At 41.1% G+C, this 25,198-nt stretch overlaps 1 protein-coding gene across 5 annotated transcripts in view; it reads right to left on the minus strand.

The window, feature by feature from the left end:
- nsg2 (neuronal vesicle trafficking associated 2) overlaps positions 1 to 24,204 on the minus strand; it is a 164,145-nt gene extending 139,941 nt beyond the window's left edge. Inside the window, exons 1-3 of one of the 5 annotated variants that reach the window (XM_048542976.1) lie at positions 24,043 to 24,199; positions 22,890 to 23,056; positions 22,309 to 22,428 (exon numbers count right to left, since the gene is read on the minus strand). In XM_048542976.1, the coding sequence (XP_048398933.1) occupies positions 22,309 to 22,428; positions 22,890 to 23,018 (249 nt within the window). In that variant the 5' untranslated portion in view covers positions 23,019 to 23,056; positions 24,043 to 24,199. The other 4 variants (XM_048542975.2, XM_048542978.2, XM_048542977.1 and 1 more) reach the window with 4 other exon arrangements.
- Between the last annotated feature and the right edge of the window lie 994 nt (positions 24,205 to 25,198).

Below are 25,198 nucleotides of genomic sequence, written 5' to 3' on the forward strand. Positions count from 1 at the left end.
TGGACTTGGGGAGGGTACTGCGGTCACTGCCCACAATGGGGGTACGAGTTGCGAGCATTAATGTACGCAGCGTCAAGTCAACCGCGAGATGTGTGTCCACGTTGGCCTACCTGACCACCATCGAGGCAGACCTCCTGTTTCTGCAGGAGTGCAGGATACCGCACCTCGGCAGGTACGGGAAATGGTCCGGCGCCTGGACCTGTGGGCCTTCGATCTGGTCGGGGGTAACGACTGTCGCTCCTCGGGCCTGGCTATTCTGCTGCGGGGGCGAAACTTCACCATCTCTCAAGTTCAGGAGGTAGTGGGGGGGGCGCCTCCTAGTGGCTGACGTCACCTACAGGAACGCTCCCCTGAGGCTGATCAACGTGTACGCCCCAGTGGTACGAAGTGAGCGGTTGGCCGTCCTGCAGCGGCTTCCACCCCTGCTGGCTACGTCCAGGCCGGTCATCCTAGGCGGAGACTTCAACTGATTCATTGGTGCAGATGGAAGATCCGGCGTGGGGACAGCGGGTGGGGGGAGTCAACTGGGCGTCACACCAGGATTCCTGATGGGCACGGTGAAGGACGCCAAGCTGCTCGACGTCTTCAGCACCCCTGCAGACGGAGCGTAGCAGAGGTACACCTGGTCGCGGCCAGACGGGTCTATCCGCTCCTGTTTGTGTCACGGACGTTCTCGGTCAGGTCCACCGGCGTCGAGCCGGTGTTCTTCTCTGACCACTGCCTCCTGCTGGCTGACTGCCACTTACAGGACGACCAGCCGGCCGGCAGAGGACATGGAAGCTCAACACGACTCTCTTGGCCCCAGAGAACGTCGAGGAGCTTAAGAGGGAGTACGCCGGTTGGAGAACCGTCAAACCCCTCTTTGAGTCTCCAGGCGACTGGTGGGAGACGGTGAAGGAGAACATCAAGAGGTTCTTTGTCCTCAAGGGTGTTCAGAAGGCAAGAGAGAGGCGGGGAAAGCTGTCGCGACTCCAGAAAAGGGTGCAGAACCTGCTCCTTCTGCAGTTGATGGGGGTCGACGTCACGGAGGACCTCCGCAAGGTGAGGGGCCAGCAAGCCTCGCTCTTAGCCGCGGAGGCCTCCCGGATAATCTTCCGGTCCAGGGTCCGCTCCGTGGAGCAGGACGAGACGTGCTCGCATTTCTTCTTTCAGAAGGTGCGCAAAGAGAGCTCTGTGCTTAGCTGGCTGAAGGAGGACAATGGCTCGGTGACGTCGTCTCGGCCCGACATTTTGAGGATCAGCAGATCCTTCTATGCCGGACTGTACAACACGAAGCCCACGGACAGCACGGCCTCCGAGTCGTTCCTGTCGTCTACCACGGAGGTCTTAGACGACGGCACGAGGGAGTGGCTGGACCGGCCGATATCCCTGGACGAGCTGACCAGAGCCCTCAAGTCCTTGCAGAGGAATAGGACTCCCGGAAGCGACAGCTTACCGGTCGAGCTGTATTCCGCTCTGTGGGGCCTGGTCGGCCAGGACCTGCTGGATGTGTACGATAGTGCACTTCGGGCATGGGAAATGTGCAAGTCCCTGAGGAAGGGCATCATCACCCTCATTTACAAGAGGAAGGGGGAGAGGGAAGAAATTAAGAATTGGCGTCCCATTTCACTTTTGAACGTGGACTACAAAATCCTGGCCAAGGTCATAGCCAACTGGGTCAGGTCTGTCCTGGAGTCAGTGATTCACCCTGACCAAACCTGTGCTGTGCTGGGCAGGAAGATCGCTGAGAGCCTCGCGCTCATCAGGGATACGATTGCCTACGTACAGGACAGGCGGGTGGACACCTGCCTCATCAGCCTGGACCAGGAGAAGGCCTTCGACAGGGTCTCTCATGCTTCCATGAGGGACGTCCTCTCCAAATTGGGGTTCGGGGAGGGCATCCGCAATTGGATCTGGCTGCTCTACACCAACATCGTTAGCGCAGTCTCGATCAACGGGTGGGAATCAGACAGTTTTTCTGTTAGATCTGGAGTCAGGCAGGGCTGCCCGCTCTCTCCTACCTTGTTCGTGTGCTGTGTGGAGCCCTTCGCCGCCTCCATCAGGAAGGACGTGAGCCTGAAGGGCGTGACTATCCCAGGCAGCGGAGGCCTTCAGGTCAAGACCTCCCTGTACATGGACGATGTCGCCGTCTTCTGCACCGATCGTCGGTTGGTGAGTAGACTGGACATCTGCAGCCAGTTTGAACTGGCCTCGGGTGCCAAAGTCAATAGGAGTAAGAGCGAGGTCATGTTCTTCGGGAACTGGGACGACCACTCCTTCATCCCCTTCACCGTCAGGACAGACTACCTGAAGGTGCTGGCTGTTTGGTTTGGTGGAGATGGGGCGTGCACTAAGACTTGGGAGGAGCGTATCATCAAGTTGAAGCAGAAGCTGGGCAGTTGGACGCTCCGGTCCCTCTCCATCGCGGGTAAGAACCTGGTTGTCAGGTGCGAGGGGCTTTCGGTACTGTTGTATTTGGCGCAGGCCTGGCCTATTCCCTGGACCTGCGACGCTGCGGTCACCCGGGCCATCTTCCACTTCATTTGGGGGTCGAGGATGGACCGGGTCCGCAGGGACACCATGTACAAAGACCTGGGAAATGGGGGAAAGGGCGTGCCGAACGCCACCCTCGCCCTGACGGCTACCTTTGTGTGCGGCTGCATCAAGCTGTGCGTAGATCCTCAGTACGCAAACACCAAGTGTCACTACTTACTGAAGTTCTACCTGTCCCCGGTGTTGCGAAGGATGAGCCTGGCCTCGTTGCCGCAGAACGCTCCGAGTAGTTGGACCGTTCCGTACCACCTGTCCTTCGTGGAGAATTTTTGAAAGGAAACACCTTTGACCACAAGGCCGACAGGGAGTGGTCAGCACGTAGTATCCTCGGGACCCTTCGGGAAAAGGAGAGGGTGGATCCCGTCGTGTGGTTCCCCACGCAGACTGCCAAAGTCGTTTGCCAGAATGCCTCATCACCAGAACTTTCAAACAAGCACAAGGACATTGCTTGGCTGGCGGTGAGAGGGGCTCTGCCAGTGAGATCCTTTATGCATGCCCAGAATCTCTGCGCCACCGCACGCTGCCCTCGAGGTGGCTGTGGAGGGAACGAGACTGTTGATCACCTCCTTCTGGAGTGTGCCTATGCGCAGGAGGTCTGGAGGGGGATGCAGTGGTATTTGTCGAGGTTCGTCCCAAGCAGCTCCGTGACGCGGGACTCCGTGCTCTACGGGCTGTTTCCGGGTACGCACACCGAGACCAACATCAACTGTGCCTGGAGGACCATCAATGCGGTGAAAGACGCTCTTTGGTCTGCCCGCAACTTGCTGGTCTGCCAGCTGAAAGAACTGACCCTGACCGAGTGTTGCAGACTGGCGCACTCCAAGGTCCAGGACTACGTGCTGAGGGACGCGCTAAAGCTTGGGGCAGCCGCTGCCAAGGCGCGGTGGGGAAAGACCACCGTATGAACCCCCTCGTCCAGAATACGAAAAAGAACCCTAGCTGGTAACTGGGCCTAGCTGGTGCCTTCCCCAACTGGTCAGGGGGCCAACTGGGACTCTGCGGGGTGACGACTGCCGGGGCGATTTCTTTGCTTTGTATTTTTTTCGCTCTGTTTTGTTTTTTCCTTTAGTTGGTGTTAGTACCCCCTGGGTAACCTGGAGTGGCTTGCATGACTGGGTAGGTGTATAAATGTTTTAATTTTTGTACATTCTATGAATAAAGTATATTTTTTCAAATAAAAAAAACAAAAACAAAACGTCTGAAAACTAACCTTCCAGCTCAGCGAGCAAACTCACATCCAGAAACTCAACCTGAGCTACAAATCTTCTCAAAACTCGCTAAATATCAGGTGTCCTTCAAGTGAGCAATTAGAAAAAGTGATAGAATTAAATTTGCTAAATAATTGATCCAGCAACTAAAATTGGAAATTCAATTTCTCGGCATTCCTCGAGATAATGATTGATATCTAAGTGGTAAGGTAACATTTTGACTTTTCTGTAGGACAAATGGTCTAGAGAGCCTGAGTCCAAGTCTCACCGAGGCATTTTATTATCACAATCTGGAACATGCTGCCTGAAAGAATGGCGAAGCAGATTCAGTAATAACATTAATTCAACAAAATTGGATATCTATGTGAAAGATAAACAATTGTTGGGTTATAGGGAATAAGCAAAGGAGTAGTTTAATAGCTCTAACAAACAAAGAAACAAACAAAAAAACACAGTTCAAGCTAAATAGCTTAGTCTACGCTGTAAAATTCTATAATAATTACCTAGCAAAAACACTCACAAACTGGTGACTGACCAGAAATTCAGTACCATAGTGATCTTCAGTGGTACAAATTAGTTGTCTTCCTAAACAGTGACACAGGTCTCTGACAAGAATATCCTATAAAGCCTGTAAACCAACTCACAATAAACCTCTAAATTCGTCTTATCCCCCACTTGAGCATTCACACTACAGCACTGAAATTAAATCTCCTTCAAAATTCTCACGGCATTACATGATTTTCATTCATAAATTTCAAGTGTTGTGTAATAAACTATTATTCAAGTTTTTAGAAACAGAAAGATTTACCCACATTCAATTAACTATTTTAGGAAAGCTTAAAGAACAAGTGACAGAATCTGCACACAAAAATTGAAATTCAATTGTTTCCAGTTAGTTACATGCTATCTTAGTTACAGCATTAACTATCAGTATGTTACTTCTAATAGACTTATTTTGGACATTATTGTTTCAACTTGCCTTTGAAGTTAGCATTCAGTCTATCTCTATCACTGAACTTTTTAAAAAAATTTTGGCAATTATGGACCATGAGAGGATATGGTTTTTTCATTGGAGCATATCATAAGCTTTCTGGGGTAAGTTGTACCATAAATCTATTTTCCATTGTACCGGACTTAGTAGTAATGCTGCATTGCTTTCAAAAATTCTGTAAACACCAGAAAAGGCCCCTGTAGCATCCTGTATTTTCAAAACTTTGTTAATCCATATTTGAAGACAGAAACGGGTGAATTTATTATGGGGAACAAGGAAATGGCACAAGAGTTGAATAGGTACTTTGGATCTGTCTTCACTAGGGAAGAGACAAGCAATCTCACAGATGTTATAGTGGCTGAAGGACCTAGGGTAATGGATGAACTGAAGGGAATTTATATTAGGCAGGAAATGGTGTTGAATGGATTGTTAGGGCTGAAGGCTGCTAAGTCCCCGGGACCTGATTGTCTGCATCCCAGGGTACTTAAGGAGGTGGCTCCGGAAATCGTGGATGCATTGGTAATCATTTTCCAATGTTCTTTAGATTCAGGATCAGTTCCTGCGGATTGGCGGGTGGCTAATGTTGTCCCACTTTTCAAGAAAGGAGGGAGAGAGAAAACAGGGAATCATAGACTGGTTAGCCTGACGTCAGTGATGAGAAAGTTGTTGGAGTCAATTATAAAAGATGAAATTACGAATCATTTGGATAGCAGTAACAGCATAGGTCAGAGTCAGCATGGATTTACGAAGGGGAAATCGTGCTTGACTAATATTCTGGAATTTTTTGAGGATGTAACTATGAAGATGGACAAGGGAGAGCCAGTGGATGTAGTATACCTGGACTTTCAGAAAGCCTTTGATAAAGTCCCAAATAGGAGATTGGTGAGCAAAATTAGGGCACATGGTATTGGAGGCAAAATACTGGCTGGATTGAAAATTGGCTGGCTGACAAGAAGCAAAGAGTAGTGATAAATGGGTCCCTTTCGGAATGGCAGGTGGTAACCAGTGGTGTTCCACAAGGTTCAGTGCTGGGACCACAGCTATTTACAATATACATTAATGATGTAGATGAAGGCATTAAAAGTAATATTAGCAAATTTTCTGATGACACAAAGCTGGGTGGCAGGGTGAAATGTGAGGAAGTTGTTATGAGAATACAGGGTGACTTGGACAGGGTAGGTGAGTGGACAGATGCATGGCCGATGCAGTTTAATGTGGATAAATATGTGGTTATCCACTTTGGTGGCAAGAACAGGAAGGCAGATTACTATCTAAATGGAGTCAAGTTAGGTAAAGGGGAAGTTCAACGAGATCTGGGTGTTCTTGTACATCAGTCAATGAAAGCAAGCATGCAGGTACAGCAGGCAGTGAAGAAAGCTAATGGCATGTTGGCCTTCATAACAACAGGAATTGAGTATAGGAGCAAAGAGGTCCTTCTGCCGCTGTACAGGGCCCTGGTGAGACCGCACCTGGAGTACTGTGTGCAGTTTTGGTCTCCAAATTTGAAGAAGAACATTCTGGCTATTGAGGGAGAGCACCGTAGGTTCACGAGGTCAATTCCCAGAATGGTGGGATGATCATATGTTGAAAGATTGGAGCGACTGGGCTTGTATACACTTGAGTTTAGGAGGATGAGAGGGGATCTGATTGAGACGTATAAGATTATTAAGGGATTGGACAATCTGGAGGCAGGAAGTATGTTTCCGTTGATGGGTGAGTCCAGAACCAGAGGACACAGTTTAAAAATAAGATGTAGGCCATTTAGAACAGAGTTGAGGAGAAACTTTTTCACCCAGAGAGTGGTGGATATATGGAATGCTCTGCCCCATAAGGCAGTGGAGGCCAAGTCTCTGGATAGTTTTAAGAAAGAGATAGATAGAGCTCTTAAAGATAGTGGAATCAAGGGTTATGGGGATAAGGCAGGAACAGGATACTGATAGTGGATGATCAGCCATGATCAAAATGAATGGTGGTGCTGGCTCGAAAGGCCGAATGGCCTACTCCTGCACCTATTGTCTACTGTCAAATGTCTATTGATAATTTTACCTCCAAGCAGACTAGAGTCATGGCAGGAGGAAAGAAGCACGGTGAAAGGATAGACAGACAGAGCAATTTCAGTGCTAGAGTCATAGTCAGAGTGAGATAATCATGCAGAGACAGATTGCAAGTGATGACAGATTACAATGGAGAGATCACTGGATAGAAATCATGAGCATAGATAAGAAAGGAAAGATCAAAAAGTGAAGCAAACATAGAAAATGTTAAAGAAACTCGACAGGTATGGTGGCATTTGTTTCAGATTTCTAGCAGTCACTGTGTTTTGTTTTTATCCGAAAGATCATTAAAATTAATCTGGATCAAGGGAGATTCCAGTTGACAAATCACAGGTGAAGGAATTTAAGGGAAAGATCATAGGAGCAAGATCATGAAAAAGGAGGTGGAAAAAAGGGTTGTAAGATCACAGTAGGGAGGGAGGAGTTAAATTAACTGTATTCTGTGTGCTATGGCCTGGAAATTTGGCTTGGATGTTAACAGAAAAATTCTACGATCAAATAATTACCGCAGCTCCATGCAACTTTCGATTTAAGTCTAAATTAAGATACAATTATGTTTCAAGGTTTGATAATTTCATGATACTTCATTAAATACCTTTCAAAAAGATAAATTAAGAACAGTGATTTTCTCACTAAAACCACTAGTCTTTCATCTAGTGAATAGAGTCACTGTTAAACTGTGATTATTCTGTACAACAGAAAGGTTGAAATGAAATGAAAGCTCGAGGCAAATGAATTCCCTGTAATGTCTGCATTCTACTCAAGGTTCAGAGACTATAAACTTCATGAAACATGCCATATGCAATATGTAACCAAGATCCTCTAAGACATTGTAATCTGTCTTAATGCCTGATATTGTGTGCAGGCAAACCACTTTAGACAGATTATAGACGATGTCTTAGGTGGCCACAAATATAGCACTTTAAAGCATATGTGCTGATCAACAGCTGGATATCTAGCAGCTAGGTATCCCATCAAAAACCTTTACATTATTATATTTAGTTTTATTTTAATCATTTATGAAATGTGGGATTCATGAGTAAGTCAGAATTTATTTCACATTTGTAATTGCCCTGGAGAAGGTAATGAACTAGCTTCCTGAATCACTGTAGCCCTCAGGATGTAAGAACACCACTGTGCTGTTAGGACAGAAGTCCCAGGATTTTGAATCAGCAACAGTGAAAGGGTAGCTATATTGTTCCAAGTCAGGAAGGTCTGGGCTTGCAGCTGCTGGTGTTCCCATGCATCTGTTGCCCTGTCCTTCTAGGTGGCAGAGATTGCAGGTTTGGAAGGTGATGTTTAAAAGGCATTGATGAGGTACGGTAGTGCATCTCGTAGATAGTACATGCTGCTGCCACTCTGCATTCGTATGAAGGAAGTAAATTTGAAAGTGGTGGATGGGGTGCCATTAAAGCAGGTTGTTTTGTTCTGGATTCTGTCTAGCTTCTTGACCGATGTTGAATTCATCCATACAAGTGAAAAGTGTCCCATCACACTCTTATGTCTTGTCAATGGTGGACAGGATTTGCAGAGACAGGAATTGAGTTATGTTCCACAGGACTCTGAACCTTGACCTGTTCTTGTAGCCACAGCATGTAAAGGCTGGTCCAGTTCACTTTCTCATCAATCGTAAACATAAGGATCCAATAATGGGAGATTCAGTGATGGTAATGCCATTGGACATTAAGGGGTGAATGGAACATCTCATGTTAGCTAGTTTTATGTGAACTAGTTTGGTACTTGTGTGGCATGAATGAGATTTGCCACAAGTTATCTCAAACCTGGATGTGGTCCAGGTCTTAGTCCATATGGAGACAACTCCTTCGGTACCTGAGGAGTTGTGAATGGTATTCAACATTACAGAGTCATCAGCTAACAACCCCGATTTTGGCATTATGAGTGAGAAAATATCATGGAGCAGCTGAAGATAGATGCTCCAAGGAACTCCTAAAGTGATGTCCCTGAATGGAGATGGTTCATCTTTGGAAACTCGTGTAAGAAAATTTCTCTCCTTGAAGGATATTAGTGAATCAGATGGGTTTTACAACAATTGACATGTTACATGGTTACCATTAGGCTAGCTAAATAGCATAATAGCCTAAATAGGTAGGCTTGTTATGCTCAGCATTTTCTCTAAGTATGGTCAACATGGAGAAGTACTGATATATCAGCAAGGTGGCAATGTAGGTACCTTGTCTATGTTTGACCTGATGCCATGAAACTTCAGTGGTCTGAAATCAATGTTCAGGATTCGAGAGCAACTTCCTCCCAACTCCATATCAATGAGAGGCATCTCAGCAATGGGTCATGGTTTGTAAGATATGATGATGAGTATGACTATATTAAGATGTTGCTTATGGAACAGTTCCACTTACTTTTATTTATTCAAGGGATGTGGGCATTCTGGCCATTTATCGCCGAAGAGGCAGTCAATCAACCAATTTGTTGTGGGTCTGGAGTCACATGTGGGCCAGATCAGGAAATAAAAGATTTCCTTTGTTAAAAATGAACAAGAATTTTTTAACAACAATTAACTGTGATTACACAGATGTCAGCTATTTTTTATATGCCAGCTTTTACAAAAAAAATTCAAATATCATTATCTGTCTCAATAGGAGTTGAACCCACGTGCCCAGAAGTTTTGATTAGAGACAAAAATACTAAAGACGCTGGAATCCAAAGTAGACAAACAGAAGGCTGGAAGAACATGGCAAGCCAGGCAGCATTTACAGGAAAGGAGCAGTCAATGTTTCAGGTATCAACCTTCTTCAGGAGGTTAATACGTAAAACATTGACTGCACCTTTTTTCCAGATGCTACCTGGCTTGCTGTGTTCTTCCAGCCTCCTGTTTGTCTGCCTAGAGTACTTGCCCAGTGTTCTAGCACAAGCTTCTAAATGTTCAAGAGGAGGTTATTTTAGGGTCGACAGGCTGGGCTCAGCATTGCTGTTTCCCGCACCTCGGCTGATGCCAGTCATTGTCTGGTTTCAGTCCTTTCTTTGGAATTTTAAGCCATTAAATTCAACAGAATCGCCAAATAAGACATTTTAGAAGGCAGTCAAAATCAACAACATTGCTGTGAGCCTGGAATCGCTTACAGACCAGGCCATTTATGGTGGCAGATCGCTTTCGAGAAAAGGAATTTTCTGCTCTTAAGGGAATCAATGAACCAATCATAACCATGAGGTCACCTTTGGACCTGAAACATTAACTCTGATTTCTCTTCACAAAAAGAAGACCTGCAGGACTTTTCAAGCACTTGTTGTTTAATTTTCTGATTTACAGCATCCACTGTTCATTCAATTCTGGATTTCTTGTTCAATAATATTACCACAACAACACTTCCTCAACTGGTGTTAAAATGCAAGTCTGGCAACCTACCTACTAAGATAACAAGGATGGACTGTTCTAAATTATTTGCTACAGAGCTGGTGGATTCTAATGCACATGAGCAGGGAAGGAATAAGGAGGATTACAGGAAGTTTTTGAAAGGTCAAAGTAACCATTCTGTTAATAGACTTTTACGAGATGCGAAAGACTGAAATGCAGTATAAATCTGTAAAGTGAAGCACAGACAGTTTAGAAGTCTAGATCATTAATGAACACAAATTCCAAGAATAGGGCAATGAGTACTCAAATTATTTTTACAAACCTTGATAACCAAATTAGGGCTACACGTGAAGAACTAGTCTACAAAGAAAAAAGTGTAACATAGACTAAAACAAAACAAAAAACACACAAAATCCACGTTGTTTTGATCATTAAAATGGAAATACAGATATTGTGTTCTGGTGAAGTCTTTACAGCCAGAATTTTAATCTCTTTGTAAAGGTTTATGCACCTGTAAGGTACTTCTAGCATTCTGTTACTATTTCAGATTTCCAGTATTTGCAGTTCTTTATTTCTTTTATGGTAACGCTGAGTAACCTTGTAAAAGTCAAAATACTGTAGATGCCGGAATAAGGTCTGAAAAAAATCTCTTGAAACCTTAAAATATGGGAGTAAGTCATCATTGTGGTGGGAATATAGAACCTCAGAACTGAAATAAGGCTGGACAAATAAATTACTACAGCCAGAAAAGAAGATAATACTGGAACAAGCAAAAATAAATTGCTGGAGAAACTCAGCATGTCTGGCAGTATTAGTGGAAATCAAAAGTTAATATTTTGAGTCCAGCGACCCCTCTCCAGAACTGCTTTTGAACTACAATCCTGAAGTCATTGAACTTGACATTAACTCTCCTTTCTCTCCACAAATACTGCCAGACCGGCTGACTTCTTCTGCAATTTCTCTTTGTTTCAGAATCTTCACCTCCTCAGTTCTTTGTTTAAAGGAGGATAATACATATTTTCCATACTGCTCATAATCTGATTGTATTAATTTACCTGTCTGCCACTTGCATTTTAATTCTGAGGTTGGATCTGCAAATAAAACTGCCTTTCTCTTTTCCAATGTGACTGACCCAGTTCTCTGTTTTTAACATTTACTATCTAATTTTCTTTTGTGCAGGCTCGTAATCCAAGGAAGGCAATCTCACAGAATGTAACACATACAGAAAATGAGAATAAATAGTTAAAATGAAAGATTTCTACAATTTTCTTTATCCTTTTAATTATTTTGTGCTTACATATTCCTCATTTTGGTCAGTTCAATATTCACAGAGAATTACACAAATATTACATCATAGGAGGGGCCATTCACTCCATTATGACAGCATCAGCTCTCTGAATTAACAATTCACTAAGTGCCATTCCCGCACCTTTGATTTGAAATCACCAGGCAATTACCTTCTTGCTGAGGTCACATACTCAACAGTTGAAATAAAACAAAAAAATGTGGATGCTGGAGATCTGAACCAAAACCAGAAATTGCTGGAGAAACTCAACAGGTTTGGCAGCTTCTGTGAGAACAATGCAGAGTTAACGTTTCAAGTGTGGTGACTCATCATCATTTCTCCGCAACATTACCTCTGCTTTTGTCCCACAGTTGCTGCTTGGTTTCTCCAGCAATTTATGTTTTTGACTCAACAACTGAGTGCATTCTATGGAATCCATATCATTCTGACTCCAGAAGCAGAATACTTCCACTGAGCCAAATTAAATAAGTCCTTCAAAGAAAAATATTTCTGAATTTTAAATGCTAAAATATAGATCATTCACAATTTGCCTAAGATTTATCAAATACTTTCACTATATCCATGCATCTGCCACAATTGTATTCAACATCAATTAGCATAAAATACTTGCCTCCCTTCCATACCAGAATTTTTTTTCAAATTACCTCTTTGAGTCCACTGCTCAAAACAGTCCAGTTTTCTTCAGTAATTACTAGGGATTATCTCAGGTGTATTACAGATACAAATAGCTAAAAATGAGCACACCCTTCATTGAGGAAGGACTCTGTACAAATTTAAGTAAAGCATCAAATAGTTGAAACAAAAAAAAATCCAAATGAGTAAATTAGATGATTTGAAACAAAGTGTGCTGCTTCTCCAGTATCTGATGTACACTGTTGAGGCACTCATATTCAGTGAAGGGCACTCCTTGTAACTGCATAATAGATTATAACAGGGTTGTGGCACATACAAACATATGAATTAGGAGCAGGAGTGGGCACTCTGCTCCTTAAACTTGCTCTGTCCTTTAATAAGATCATGGCCGATCTGATTTCTCAACATTTTGGCCTACCTCTGATAACATTCACCTACTTACTTATCAAGAATCTACCTTACCTCTGCCTGAAAAAAGGTGCCTTTTGAGGAAGAAAGTTCCAAAGTTTCACAATCTGAAAACATTTCTCCTTAGCTCTGTTTTTACTTTGGTGACCCATTTTATTGAAACAGTGGCCTCTAGCTTCAATCAAGTTGCTATCTACTGTTCTAAACTCCACTGGATATAAGCCTAGCCTTTCAAATCTTTGAGGTTGTAGACTTGCTCACTGAGCTGGTGTGTTTGGTTGCAGTTATTTCATCACCCTGCTAGGCAACATCGTTAGTGAGCCTCCAGTGAAGCAGTGGTGTTCTGTCCCGCTTGATCAAGAGACATGACCAATACTCACTGGTCTCAATATACACGAACAAAGAAGGACACAAATTCAACTGGGAAACACATCTATTAAAGCACGTGCTAAACAGAGACATGCCAGGGAATTCCTGGAGGTCTGACATTCAAACCAGAAGTCGATCCACAAACACATTAAACTGGGCCAGATATACAAATCACTGAACAACAGAGGTAGGAGTAATGCCAACCACCCCAGCAAACAGAAGCATAAAAATATGAAGCGGGACAGAACACCCAACACTTCACTGGAGTTGCACTGATGATGTTAACTAGCAGGGTGCCAAAATGTCTGCAACCAAACACACCGGCTTGACGTGTAGGTCTATAATCTCATCCACAACCCAAGCTACAAATCTTCTCAAAAACTTTTCCAACCTTTCCTCAAAAGACAACCCGTCTATTCCAGATTTTCGTCCAATGAACATTTTCTGATCTGCTTCCAATGCATTTACTTCCTTCTGTAAAAGTATTTCAGATGTAATCTCACCAATATCATGTATAACTGAAGGATAACCTCCCTAGTTTTGAATTTAGTAATCCTTATAATAAGTAACAAAATAATATCTAGAACTGAAAACTACAGATTTTTTTTAAAAAGATTTCTTTATTTATTGGAAAAATTATTTTACAAAATGTAAAAACATGTTATGCAATCAAATAAAAATGGAAATTGATGGACAAAATCAGCAGGTCTGGCAGCATTTGTGGTAAGAAAGCAGAGTTAACATGTCAAGTCCGGTGGCCCTTCTTTAGAATTAGAACCAGCTGGGAAACAATAGTATTGATGGTGAATATGGGAAAGTTGGTTGGGGGTCTGAGTGGATAGTTAGAGGCAGAGATCAGAGAGGGAGAAATAAAGGAAAAGGTAGGCAGAAAAAGAGGTTGCTGATAGTAAGCCAGAGAAGAAGAGAAGCTATAGAGGAGACAATGGCGAATGTAAGTAGTTGAAAATAGGTTTCTTGTGCTGAAAGTAAACCATTTCATGATAGGACCTCGGGTTATGGGGTTAGGTAATAGACACGCTATGAAATTGTCAAACTTAATGGCAAGACTTCTAAGTTGTGAGGTACCTGAGTGGAAAATGAGGTGTTGTTCCTCCAGCTTGCATTGAGGCTTGCTAGAGCAATGTAACAGGTCTGAGACATAAATGTTGGCATGGGAAAGCAGTGGTGTGTTAAATTGGCAGACAACTGGAGCAAATGGACTGTGCGCAGGTGTTCTGCAAAGAGGTCATCCAGTCTGCATTTTGTCTCTCCTGTGTAGGAGAAGGCTGCACTATGAGCAGTGAATACAGTAGACTACATTGAGTGAAGTGCAGGTAAATTGCTGCTTCACCCCAAAGGTGTGTCTGGGGCCAGGGATAGTGAGGAGGGAGACAAATGGGCAACTTTGCACCTAGGTAAACAAATGTAAACTTGGAAATATATAAGTAAGTCACTATAGTCTTACCAGATCAAATAGCTACTCTGATCAGAGACAGACTTGGGCGTATTATCTGAGTCACCATGCCTCAGGCAAGGGGAGAGGCTGAGAAGGAGTAATTTCATGGTAACCTCAGCCACAGCTGGAATTGAACCCAGTTGTTGGCATAACAGTGTATCACAAACTAGCTGTCCAGCCAACTGACCTCTAAGAGAAATAAATGTCAATTAGGGGACCCAATGTATTCCTTTGCTGGGAAGTCTTCCTACAGGCAGATCATCACTGGCAGAGGTTACTAATCTAGAAGCAGCAGGCAGTCATCTGCATTATGTGGAGATATGAGGTATACTGCCAGAATCTTCCATATATGGCAGACATAGCCCCCTGTGAAGGCTAAGTCTAGCAAATGCAGGAGGTGACTTAATGGCGATTGTCAGGAGGCTCATGAGGCCCCCTGTACTCATCCACAACACCAACCTGTTGTTACATCTGACTGCCATACCTTTAAGAGTTCAAACATGTCAGTGAGCCTTTAAGTGATCTGCTCAAAGTAATATCATTGTATCAGCTTGCAACCCCAGAGTAAAATATTCTCAGATACATCTTAACTGGGAGCCACTTGATATGATGGAAGATTGCAACTTTTTGTAACTGGAGAGCTTAATGTTACAGAAAAGATAGCAACCATGAGCATAATCACCAAAAGCAGATGTGACTGTGAATGTAATGTTGTACATATATTAGAAATCAGTAACAATTGTCTGTGGGATTGTTCAATATCACATTGTACACATCCTTATTTCTTACGTTACAAAGAATAACACTAACATTGCTGCATGAGGTTGAAATACATTGCTGGAGGCAAGAATATACATTAAAAACCCACAATACAACCACCCCATCGGAACTACAGCTATTAGCTGGCTGCAGTTTCAGCTGTCCATTCTGCACTATGGTTTCCCTTCCACTGAAGTGGCCTGACAGCAGTGGCCACCATTTATTTCAATTAAATGAGGCAATTCAGCCCATCGGGTCTGCACTGGCTCTCCAAAATGAGGTGCCATTTACCCCATAACCCACCACACCCTTCCTTTACAGTTTCCCTTTTGAAAGCTTCCACCGAACCTGCCTCCACCATACTCTCAGGCAATGCCTTCCGACCACAACCACTTGCTGCATCAGAAAGGTTTCTCCTCACATCACTTGCAAAACATTGAATGTTGACTGTAATCTTAAAAAAGACTCAAAACGTCCATTTCAAGCCTCTCTTATCTGAGGCAGGGAAATGTGATAGCTGTAACTTGAAGTGGGACGTGGTGTGCCTCAGATAATAAGTCACCCCCAGCAGGAGTTTGGAGAAGGACCATAATCACAAGAGCCAGCTGATTCTATTCTTTTCTTTCTCCCTTCAGCTTGTTGAATTCAAACACCTTCAGCATGATTGGAGATGATGCATTCAATGGTTTATCTCATCTCCAGTACCTGTAAGTCCGTGCCATGTTTCTACAATGCTGTATACAGATTTAAGGAAAAGGATTTGTGCTGAACTCTTCACCACCACCGCCCCCCCACCCACCACCTTCTCTGTCTTTTCACAGATTCATAGAGAACAACAACATCCAATCACTCTCCAAATACACATTCCGAGGCCTCAAGTCTCTCAACCATCTGTAAGTTTCTGTCTGTCTGTGACTCTGTTTCTCGGTCTGTGTGTCTCGGTTACCGTTTCTCTATCTGCCAATGTATGTCCCTCTGTGTCTGTTTCTCTGTCTCTGTTTGCCTCTCTCTCTGAATCTGTCTGTATATGTATCAATGTGTCTGCATCTATTTGTACCTCTGTCTGTATCTATTTCTGTCTGTCCATGCAACACGTGTCTACCAGTTTGTGTCTCTCTGTGCCTGTGCTGTGAATGAGAGAGAGAGTGTGTGTGTGTGTGTGTGTATCTGTTTGTCCCTCTGTGTGTCTTTCTGTAACAATGCTGCAATATGTTGCGACCTTCTTCATCTCATTAAAGTTCGTGGGTGGAATGAACTTCAAGAGGAAGTGGTGGACGAGGTTATAGTTAAAACATGTTTAGGTAAGTACATGAATAGGAAAGGTTTGGAGGGATATGGGCTAAGCAAGTGGGACTAGGTTAGTTTGGGAACATGGTCGGCATGGATTGGTTGGACCAAAGGGTCTGTTTCCATGCTGTATGACTCCATATATAAATACTTCTTCAGATGGCATTTCAAAATGCTAGAGCTGACCAGGCTAAGGTTATGGCCCTTCTGCAGATCCAGGGATCCAGCTACCATCATAAATTGGATGGGGTTCCAGAGATCGCCTTTTAATTGGTCATGTACTGGAAGATGGCAAAGTGTGGGGTTAGGATCCAGAAACAGACTTGCCTCCTGATTATTTTTTGAAGTGCACAAGATTCAGCCCTGTATTAGCAATCCTCCATGATATTGCTCGGTGGCAAGACTGTCTCTAAGAATATAAGCAATGTCCCACAGAATGGACAAAGTATTATTCAGTTTCTAAGGTAGCAGGACAGGTCAATTACAGATAACTGTGAAGTAAATCACATGATATGTGCTCACCATCAATCCGGAAGTACATCTGAAACCAGCCAAAATAGAGTTTTTTTTTCTCTGTATTCATATCACTGTTACAGGACATAGAAATGTGTCGGTCTGAACAAAATGTGACAGCTAAATTATACTGGCTTGTTATAATCCATATCAACTTATTCGTTAACAATATAACAATTATCTGTCATGTATGGTTGTTGCTTCCCTCCTGAACATTCTGTCGTAATGCTGATTAAAAGCTAACTAGCTATTTGCAAAATATATTTTACAATTAGCAAACAATAAAATCCATAACTATTTCTAATATACACTAGCAGTTCACTTACGGCTTTCTTCATCGTAGAGAGGATTTTGTTTTGTAATAGTAAAACTGTTGCATTACATAGCAAACATTATATAACAATATCATACAGTAACCCATTTCTTGTGAATTTGTGTAAGATTGGTAATTTTCAGGTCAAAGGAACTAATTTCTTCAGAATAGATTGGATCAAAGCATAATTAAAAGAAATCTGTACTAGACATCAGCTGATGCTATACAATGCAATATATGTAGAATATCTGACGGCGAAACATTGGCAAAAGTACACTCATTAATTCTCTGAATGACTTTCTTGTCCACATCTTAACTGCCTATTCTATGTTTCCTAAGTTGAATTTCACCCCCTTATATCACCCTTGTATCTCCAATTATATTGTTCACTATAAGTTGCAAGATTTGTCATTTTATAAAGGAGGAAACATTGCACTATGTATCACAACATATGTACACTGAAGGTGGATCAAGCTTGCTTCATTAAGTCTATAAAAATACTCCCGGTAAACTCTAATCTCACGTTCCAAGGCAAGAACATACAGAAGTATTGGTTTTAACTTTCTAAACAAATACATTAATATCATGCCTCAGTACTGTACAATACATCTGAAGTATGAAGGTAAGGTAAGTCACAATATTTCCAGAGGGCTGCTCTCTCATCAGAGAGATGAGTGATGGTGGTTTAACTGGACAGTCACCATGCCTCAGGCAATGTGTGAGAGTTAGAAGGAAGGGCCTTCATAATAACATCAGTCAGGATTGGAATTGAACCTAAACTGCTGGTAGTGCAAGCCTGCCATCCACCCAACTGAGCTAACAGGCCCCTTTTATGGCAGGCAAAATGCACACAACAAGATCCCAAAAACAGCAACGTGATATCGACCAGACCATTTCTTTTCCCAGTTACGTTAATAGAAGGGAAATATTGAACACAACCCCAGGGTTTAATACCCTGGTCTTCTTCAAAAAAGTGTCATGGGTTCTTTAAATCCACCTGAAAACACATGTAGGGTCACCAGAAAGCCAGCAGCTTGGTACAGCATTGGAATTTTTCCCGTCTCTATATAATTAAAAGTCATATTTTGAATCAGCATGCCACTTTGCAAAATGGATAAAGGGCATACAAGAGATCTTTTAAACATTTTTTTAGCAATTCATTCAGCTTCAATGTAACAGATTTACCAGAGTTTTCAAATTTTTAAAATTTTGTTTTGACTTTGATATTGAAAATAAAATTTAACTAAAAGTTTCCACCAATAGCCTGAGTGTAACAGCAAAATGCAATACATTTTAATAACAGCAAGTGCACAGATGCGATTTGCTGTTAAAGATATGTATGACTCAGATATATTAATAACAGCTCATTAGTAGCACTGCTATCTTTGAGCGAGAAGTTCATGCCCCATTCTAAAAAGTAAAATATGTCGTCTAAACTGACGGTGCAAGACTGGAAATTGTGCATTAAATGTATTAAGCCTTTATCTACCCGTTTTAGGTGGACATAAATTTACCGTGGTAGTATTCAACAAATCTCTGTATCCAATACAGAGCTCTTCTTGTTTCTCAGCCTAAATTAACTCTTTAAATCAAAATTACTAAACAAGATTAACTGCTTATTTTGTATGGAATCTTACTACACACACACTGATGTTTCCCACAACAAAATAGTGAAAGCATTTCTTCAGTACTTAATTGGTTATGACACACTTTGAGATATCCCAAGGTCATCAAAGGTATTATATATAAATGCAAGATTTTGTTTCCATTAACTGTTGTTACTTTTCGATGTTGGTAGTAATGTCACTGAAATCAATTCTGCATCTCAGTAGGTCGGCTATACGGAATACAATGTTTTGTCAATAGATATAGTAAATTGCAGTATTTCAAAAAGGTCAAGAATGCTCATAACATTTCTTTGTACAGCCTGTACTGATGGCCCAATTTCAATTTTTGATGACTAACTGCAATTTGTATGGGGAACTATATTTTAACGTGCACAAACAAACATTCACAAAGGCAGTCTGCTTTAGGACATGTTCCTTTGACACAATGCCAGGAGTAGAGTTAAAGCACTTGTGCAAAGTAGCCAGAAAGAACAGGAGGCAGCGAGCTTGAACTAATGTGCTGGATTTCCTAAGAGCCTGTCAGATTGGATCCAACAATGGCATATATTATCAGGTCTTTGTACAGCCTGTATTGATAGCCCAATTTCAATTTTTGATGACCAACTGCAATTTATATGGGGAACTATATTATAACGTTGCACAAACAAACATTCACAAAGGCAGTCTGCTTTAGGACCTGTTCCTTTGAAACAATGCCAGGAGTAGAGTTAAAGCACTTGTGCAAAGTAGCCAGAAAGAACAGGAGGCGACCAGCTTGAACCAATGTGCCGGATTTCCTAAGAGCCTGTCAGATTGGTTCCAACAGTGGCATATGTTATCAGGTCACACTATACTTCAGGCCGAGAGAAGAATTCCTATGTCAAAAAGCAAGAACTATGCAATTGAGCAGCATGCAAGCCCAATGTTTCCAAAAGTGAACAAGGCCTGGCAGCAATAAGCATTTTATAAGAGCTCCATTATTCAGTCGGCATGAAGGGCACAACAAAATCAGAAACGTTTTGTGTGAATACTGAAGGCAGCACTTTGTGTTGCTTTCTCACGTCAGCAAAAGAACGAGATGCAAAATTATTATTGTATACATGTTAATCCAAGTGACAGACCTGTGCAATTGTTATTCCTGCCTGTGCTTTACATTGGGCATGCAAATGTCAAAACTGTCCCATAACGTGATAGGATAACAAGGAAATGATTAAAGAAATACAGATGTACTATTTCTGAAGAAGGGTCATTGAACATGCTGAGTTTCTCCAGCAATCTCTGTTTTTGTTTGTACTAGTTGTTTACTGATTCCATACAGATTTCATTAAACCTCAAATACATGTTGTCTTTTGTAACACTGTTTTAAATAAAATGAATATATTATTTATGAGAAATGTATATTGTTTAAAATGTATTGGGATTTAAATGTTCACTGTGAAACCAGGGAATAAGTAACTACGATTTCCTTTTCAAAATATGTGCATTGAAGATGAGACAACTATCTATCTAGATAATTTGCGCTGAAAATAAGATGGCCACAACAAAACAGCACATATTGATAGAGATGTTAAAAATGAAGGTTTAGAACCAGTCACATTTAACACTTCTAACAAAAGTGTACAGTAACCTTCAGCAAACAGTGCTCTGATGTGCCATTTTCGTTTTTGCATCAACTAGTTTCTAAATGATATTTTAGATTATTTTACTTTGCAAAATGTTGACTACATTATGTAATTCCTTTGTTGTTCTCTAAACTACATGAAACATTATTATTGGTCATGGGTCTAACATTTATTTATTGACAATAAACATAAAACACTGTTTGTCTTGCTGTAGAAAACGCAAATGCTTGTCATGACAATGGCCAGCTCCTGTGTCCCATCTTTGTAGCTGCTAATCAGATTAATTTTAGTGCGATTTTAATGAAGATATTTTTATGCATAGAGACAGTTAACAAAATAATGGTAAATAAAATTTATCTAAGTGCATTATGATTAGCTATCATTAAAAAATATGTTTCAGTCATTTTTTTTAATGTAACATTGACCATAAACTACCTTCTGTGATCAGTCAAATGTCTACACTCTAATAAATTGAAATTATTCATTACTGTTCTTTGTGGTTTGGGAAGATGATTCTTTTTGTGGAATACTCAGTACTACTCCTTGTCATGACATCATTTGATCATTTATAAGCAGTAATGATTTCTTGGGCAAGTCTGAAACTACCTTTAACCATGTTTATCACTACTGGAAGAACAAACTTCACTATGTCTATGTTCAAGTTTTTTTTTACTTTAGCCCCACACTAAAAGTGATTTGCTGATTTGCTTTGTGGAGTGAGGACAATACACTCATAGGATAGTTCAAACAGACTACCTGAATACATACCAGCAACAGAATTGGAAATAGAATCCCTGTTGAGTACAAACGAGTCTGTTGAATGGTCCTACTGGACACCAATAAAACAAATTGTCAAAATGTAGGTATAAATAGTAATATGGACTCTTCCTTTCATTATAGTGTACATTCCATGTGCAGCTAATAACACTTGATTAACCTCTAATTTTTTTTAATGCAACATGTGAGATGTAACTATAGTGAGGCCTGTCTCAGGAAATTGAATGCCTATAGTGATCAAGGTTGATATCAATAACATAACAATTCTGACTTCATTTAATCATCATTTGAAGTGAATGGGACGCACACTAAATTCCAAAAGTAGCTAGCAATACATAAAATAAGGTGGAATTGGCAGAAATATGAATGCACAAATATTTGCTAACCATGTACCACTAGAACTGAGTGACACTATCAAGGCAATTCTCTGTTTTTGTTTTAAATAGTCACTATTATTGACCACAATACTTATTTCTGGATGTAGTACCAATAAGCTGCCTCCAGGGTAAACAGGCAGAAAATTGGGCAATTTCTTGTCCTTCTAAAAGAATAGCGGATGCTTGGCCCCCTCTGCCATTGTCTGTGTGTATAAATAGATCATTTAAAAATACACAGTTTGGGGCCTGCTTATATTTGTGCTTGGTTATAATTTTTTTTATAATTAATCCAAGATTATAAATGATGATATATGCTCTGGTGTTTATTGTTCATTTCCTAAGTACCAACTGTATGTTAAGCTAGTTTATTTTAATTCATTGGTCATGAAAATCTGTGAAAATAAAGGCAGAGTCAAAATATTTAAATTCTAACTCTACATTACATAAATTTTAAATGGTCTTGACACATACTCACTAATAGAACAAGTTTGTTATTGATAAAATGGCTTTCGTAATAGCTAGGAAAGGCATAGTTCATGTTTATTAATCAAATCGAATATATATATATAAAACATTTTCAGAATCAAAATCAGATGTTTATGCTAAAGCTCTGCTTTGAATACATTTTTATTGCAAGTATTAATAAATGTGATTTTTTTGATTAGTTGTGCAATGAATTTTCATATCAAGGTAAAGATGATAGCTCACTGAAGTGTGTTTTCAGATTTGGTGCCTAACAATAACCCAGTTCAGTTCTTAAAGCTTTACCTTGAGCCTTTCCGAAACCCCGTCGTTGAAGCTGATTGTGAATTCAGCTATTTTCGGTATCCTCAGTTTTCCTTTGTTCTTTTGATCTGACTGGAATTCGGTTCTCGTTTTCACCACAACCTATGAAACAACAAAGTTAGGGCGTGCCAGTCTCTTTAGCCTGTAAGGTTGGTCGTGACAGTTAGTGAAAACATTTCATTAAATGCGTTGTGCCGTAGTAGAGACATCACATTATATCGTAGTCTGCAAAGTATATCCATAACGTCTTGCTCCGCCCTGACGCTCACGCGTTATTCCACTGTTTATTCATTGAGATCACCGCCTATAACCTAATGTGATGTTTCACTCAATGTATATTAATCGCTGCTTAACTTTTCAGTGACTCCCGATACGTTGGAAAAACTGAGCAACTACTGGAGCATGAAACAAAAAAGCCTAACAGACTATGTTTTACTCTATACGCACATCGTGAGTTTGACGAATAAATTCTAACTATTCAAGAAAGAAAGGTTGAAAGGCTGCGCGATTTGTATGTGTGATTATTAAAGCTTTGATGTTCAGGTGCCGAAATAGCAACGTACCTTGTCGGGAGCAGGAAACTGCAGATGGTTCACATCCAAGGGTGTGATCAAGGGGACGGTGTGAAAATTATCATCACTACAGGACTGCTTAGTATTTTTTTCGTTCAAGTTACTCCCCAGCTTCACCATTATTCACGAGGATTGATCTTCAACGTGCGAACCGTAGTCTGCAACAAAGAGGGAACACAGTGCTTTGAGTCAAGAGTTGATTTCAACAGAAAAAAAAATCAAAGATCGTATTCTGTAATCCACATCGTGAATTCAGAACAATACCATCCTTTTTACAGCATTTGGCAAGAACGAGATCGGAATACTAATAGGCCTATTTCGTGTTTATACCATGACAAGTCACCAGGTTGAATAGTAAAGCACCATATGTTAAATAAAGCAATATCATTTAACCATCATAGTCATTACAACATCACAGTTGTATCGTAGACTTAAAGCTGATGGATTTCAGGTAGTGCAGACATTTAACTCTTTAATATTTGCACCTATATAGATATCAGGGACGATGCTCATTTTAATATTAATATAACCACAACAGAGAAACAGAAACGCACGAATGAGTTCATTTAATTCCCAGCAAGATACCTAGTGAGTGAAACGGAAAACAGCGTTCGCAGTTTGATCCCTGAGCAGCTGCATTTCATGCGATGACTGCATTGGTATCGATGTTTCCCCTCGAAGATCATACTTTGCAAGATTCCTTGCAACTTGAAAAATTGTTCAGAATTACATTTCAGAAAGGACTGAGAAGATGGGGCACGCGTTCCTCCATTTACCACAGAATAAAAAACACATCAACTGGATGACCATATCCCATTGCCATTTTCTGTTGCCCTTCATGCCACACAAACAGCACAATACCTCCTCAGTATTTATTGATACTTAATTTTGAACATGACGATTACTAACCACAGAAATGTTATTGTGCTGCAGTAACTTAGGTCTAGCCATTGACCTACATTTTAACTTGAGTTAATCATATCCAACACCTTACACGTTGTAAATATCAATCAAGTATCCGCTTATTGGAGATACGTGACGTCTCACGAAAACCGCAACATCCCGAAGACCGTACGAGAAAATGTCTGAAGTGGTTCCAGTAGTGTGTCCCCTTGATGTATACTTACAGATTAGGTGATTTTACCTTTACAGAAAGCACCTGATGTCACAAGATGGCGTTTGATGAGGGAGGATTTTGCAGCGTATTCTGACCAGAGAGCTTTCCTGCCGCAGACTGAGCAGGTTTGGTGCTGAAAGTGAAAGCTTCGTGCGCTGCGGGACACTGACGTCCAACCCAGAGCCCTGAATGTTCCGCTCTGCATTGTGCAAACAACGCCGCCTACCGCATTTACTGGCAGAACTCTAGATATACCCAGTACCAAACAATTGCTGTGTTATTTAAAAATCACCTTTTCTAAAAAAAATGTAATTTAGTGAGAATCCTCACTCCCTTATAAATTTTTTAAAAAGGTTTTTTAAGTTGTCACGGTTTGTTTCAGGACAATTGCCGCGATCCGTCCTATTTTGGGAATATGTTAGCAAAAATAGGAAAGGGAAATGGAGATTTAATGAAGAATGCCAAGCGAGCACATAGTAAGATGTAAATCAGCTCTAATCACCCAAATATATCATGTGCATCGCCAGTGATTTCTATCTTGAGGTTTTCTTGCAGCTTCAACCAGTGGAAACAGAAGATTGTTTAACAATCTGAATATAATATTTTTTAGAGTGAAGATCTGTCTACAATTCAGCAGTGACCAAGAATCCAGTAAATGGTTTATAGTCATTACAGCACAAATATCGTCATTAACCACATTTTACTTTTGGGTAAACATTAACTTTATTTTAAACAAAGCACTGTGCTTCAACATGTGCAAGAGATACCGAAACTTTAAACACACAAATTCGTGGTCACCGTTTGCATATTTATATGTCTAAGATTGTGAACGACTTAGTTTCTGAATTCATGTTCATCCACAACAACTGGGAGAAATGAAGCAAAAAGTATCACTTTGCCCAACCTGCCTAAATTTGTAGTTTTGTCTCCATTATGCCAATGCTGTAGTTATCTCATCCTGCAAGTTTATAATTTTCAGATTTTTAAAATAATTTGGATGGTACACACGCATGTAAATTACAGATGAATGTGGTCCTTAGCTAGTTTCAGTGCCACATAAGGCATCTGCAAATTTCATGTGATGATCTTGAGAAAGAATATAATTCCAAGTAAAGCATCAACAGCTTGGTGTTTGACCTGAACTGAGACAAATTCATTCTACTTTAAGTTAGTTGTAAATTTT

This window comes from Stegostoma tigrinum, chromosome 13, assembly GCF_030684315.1.
Source record: "Stegostoma tigrinum isolate sSteTig4 chromosome 13, sSteTig4.hap1, whole genome shotgun sequence".
Lineage (NCBI taxonomy): Eukaryota > Metazoa > Chordata > Chondrichthyes > Orectolobiformes > Stegostomatidae > Stegostoma > Stegostoma tigrinum.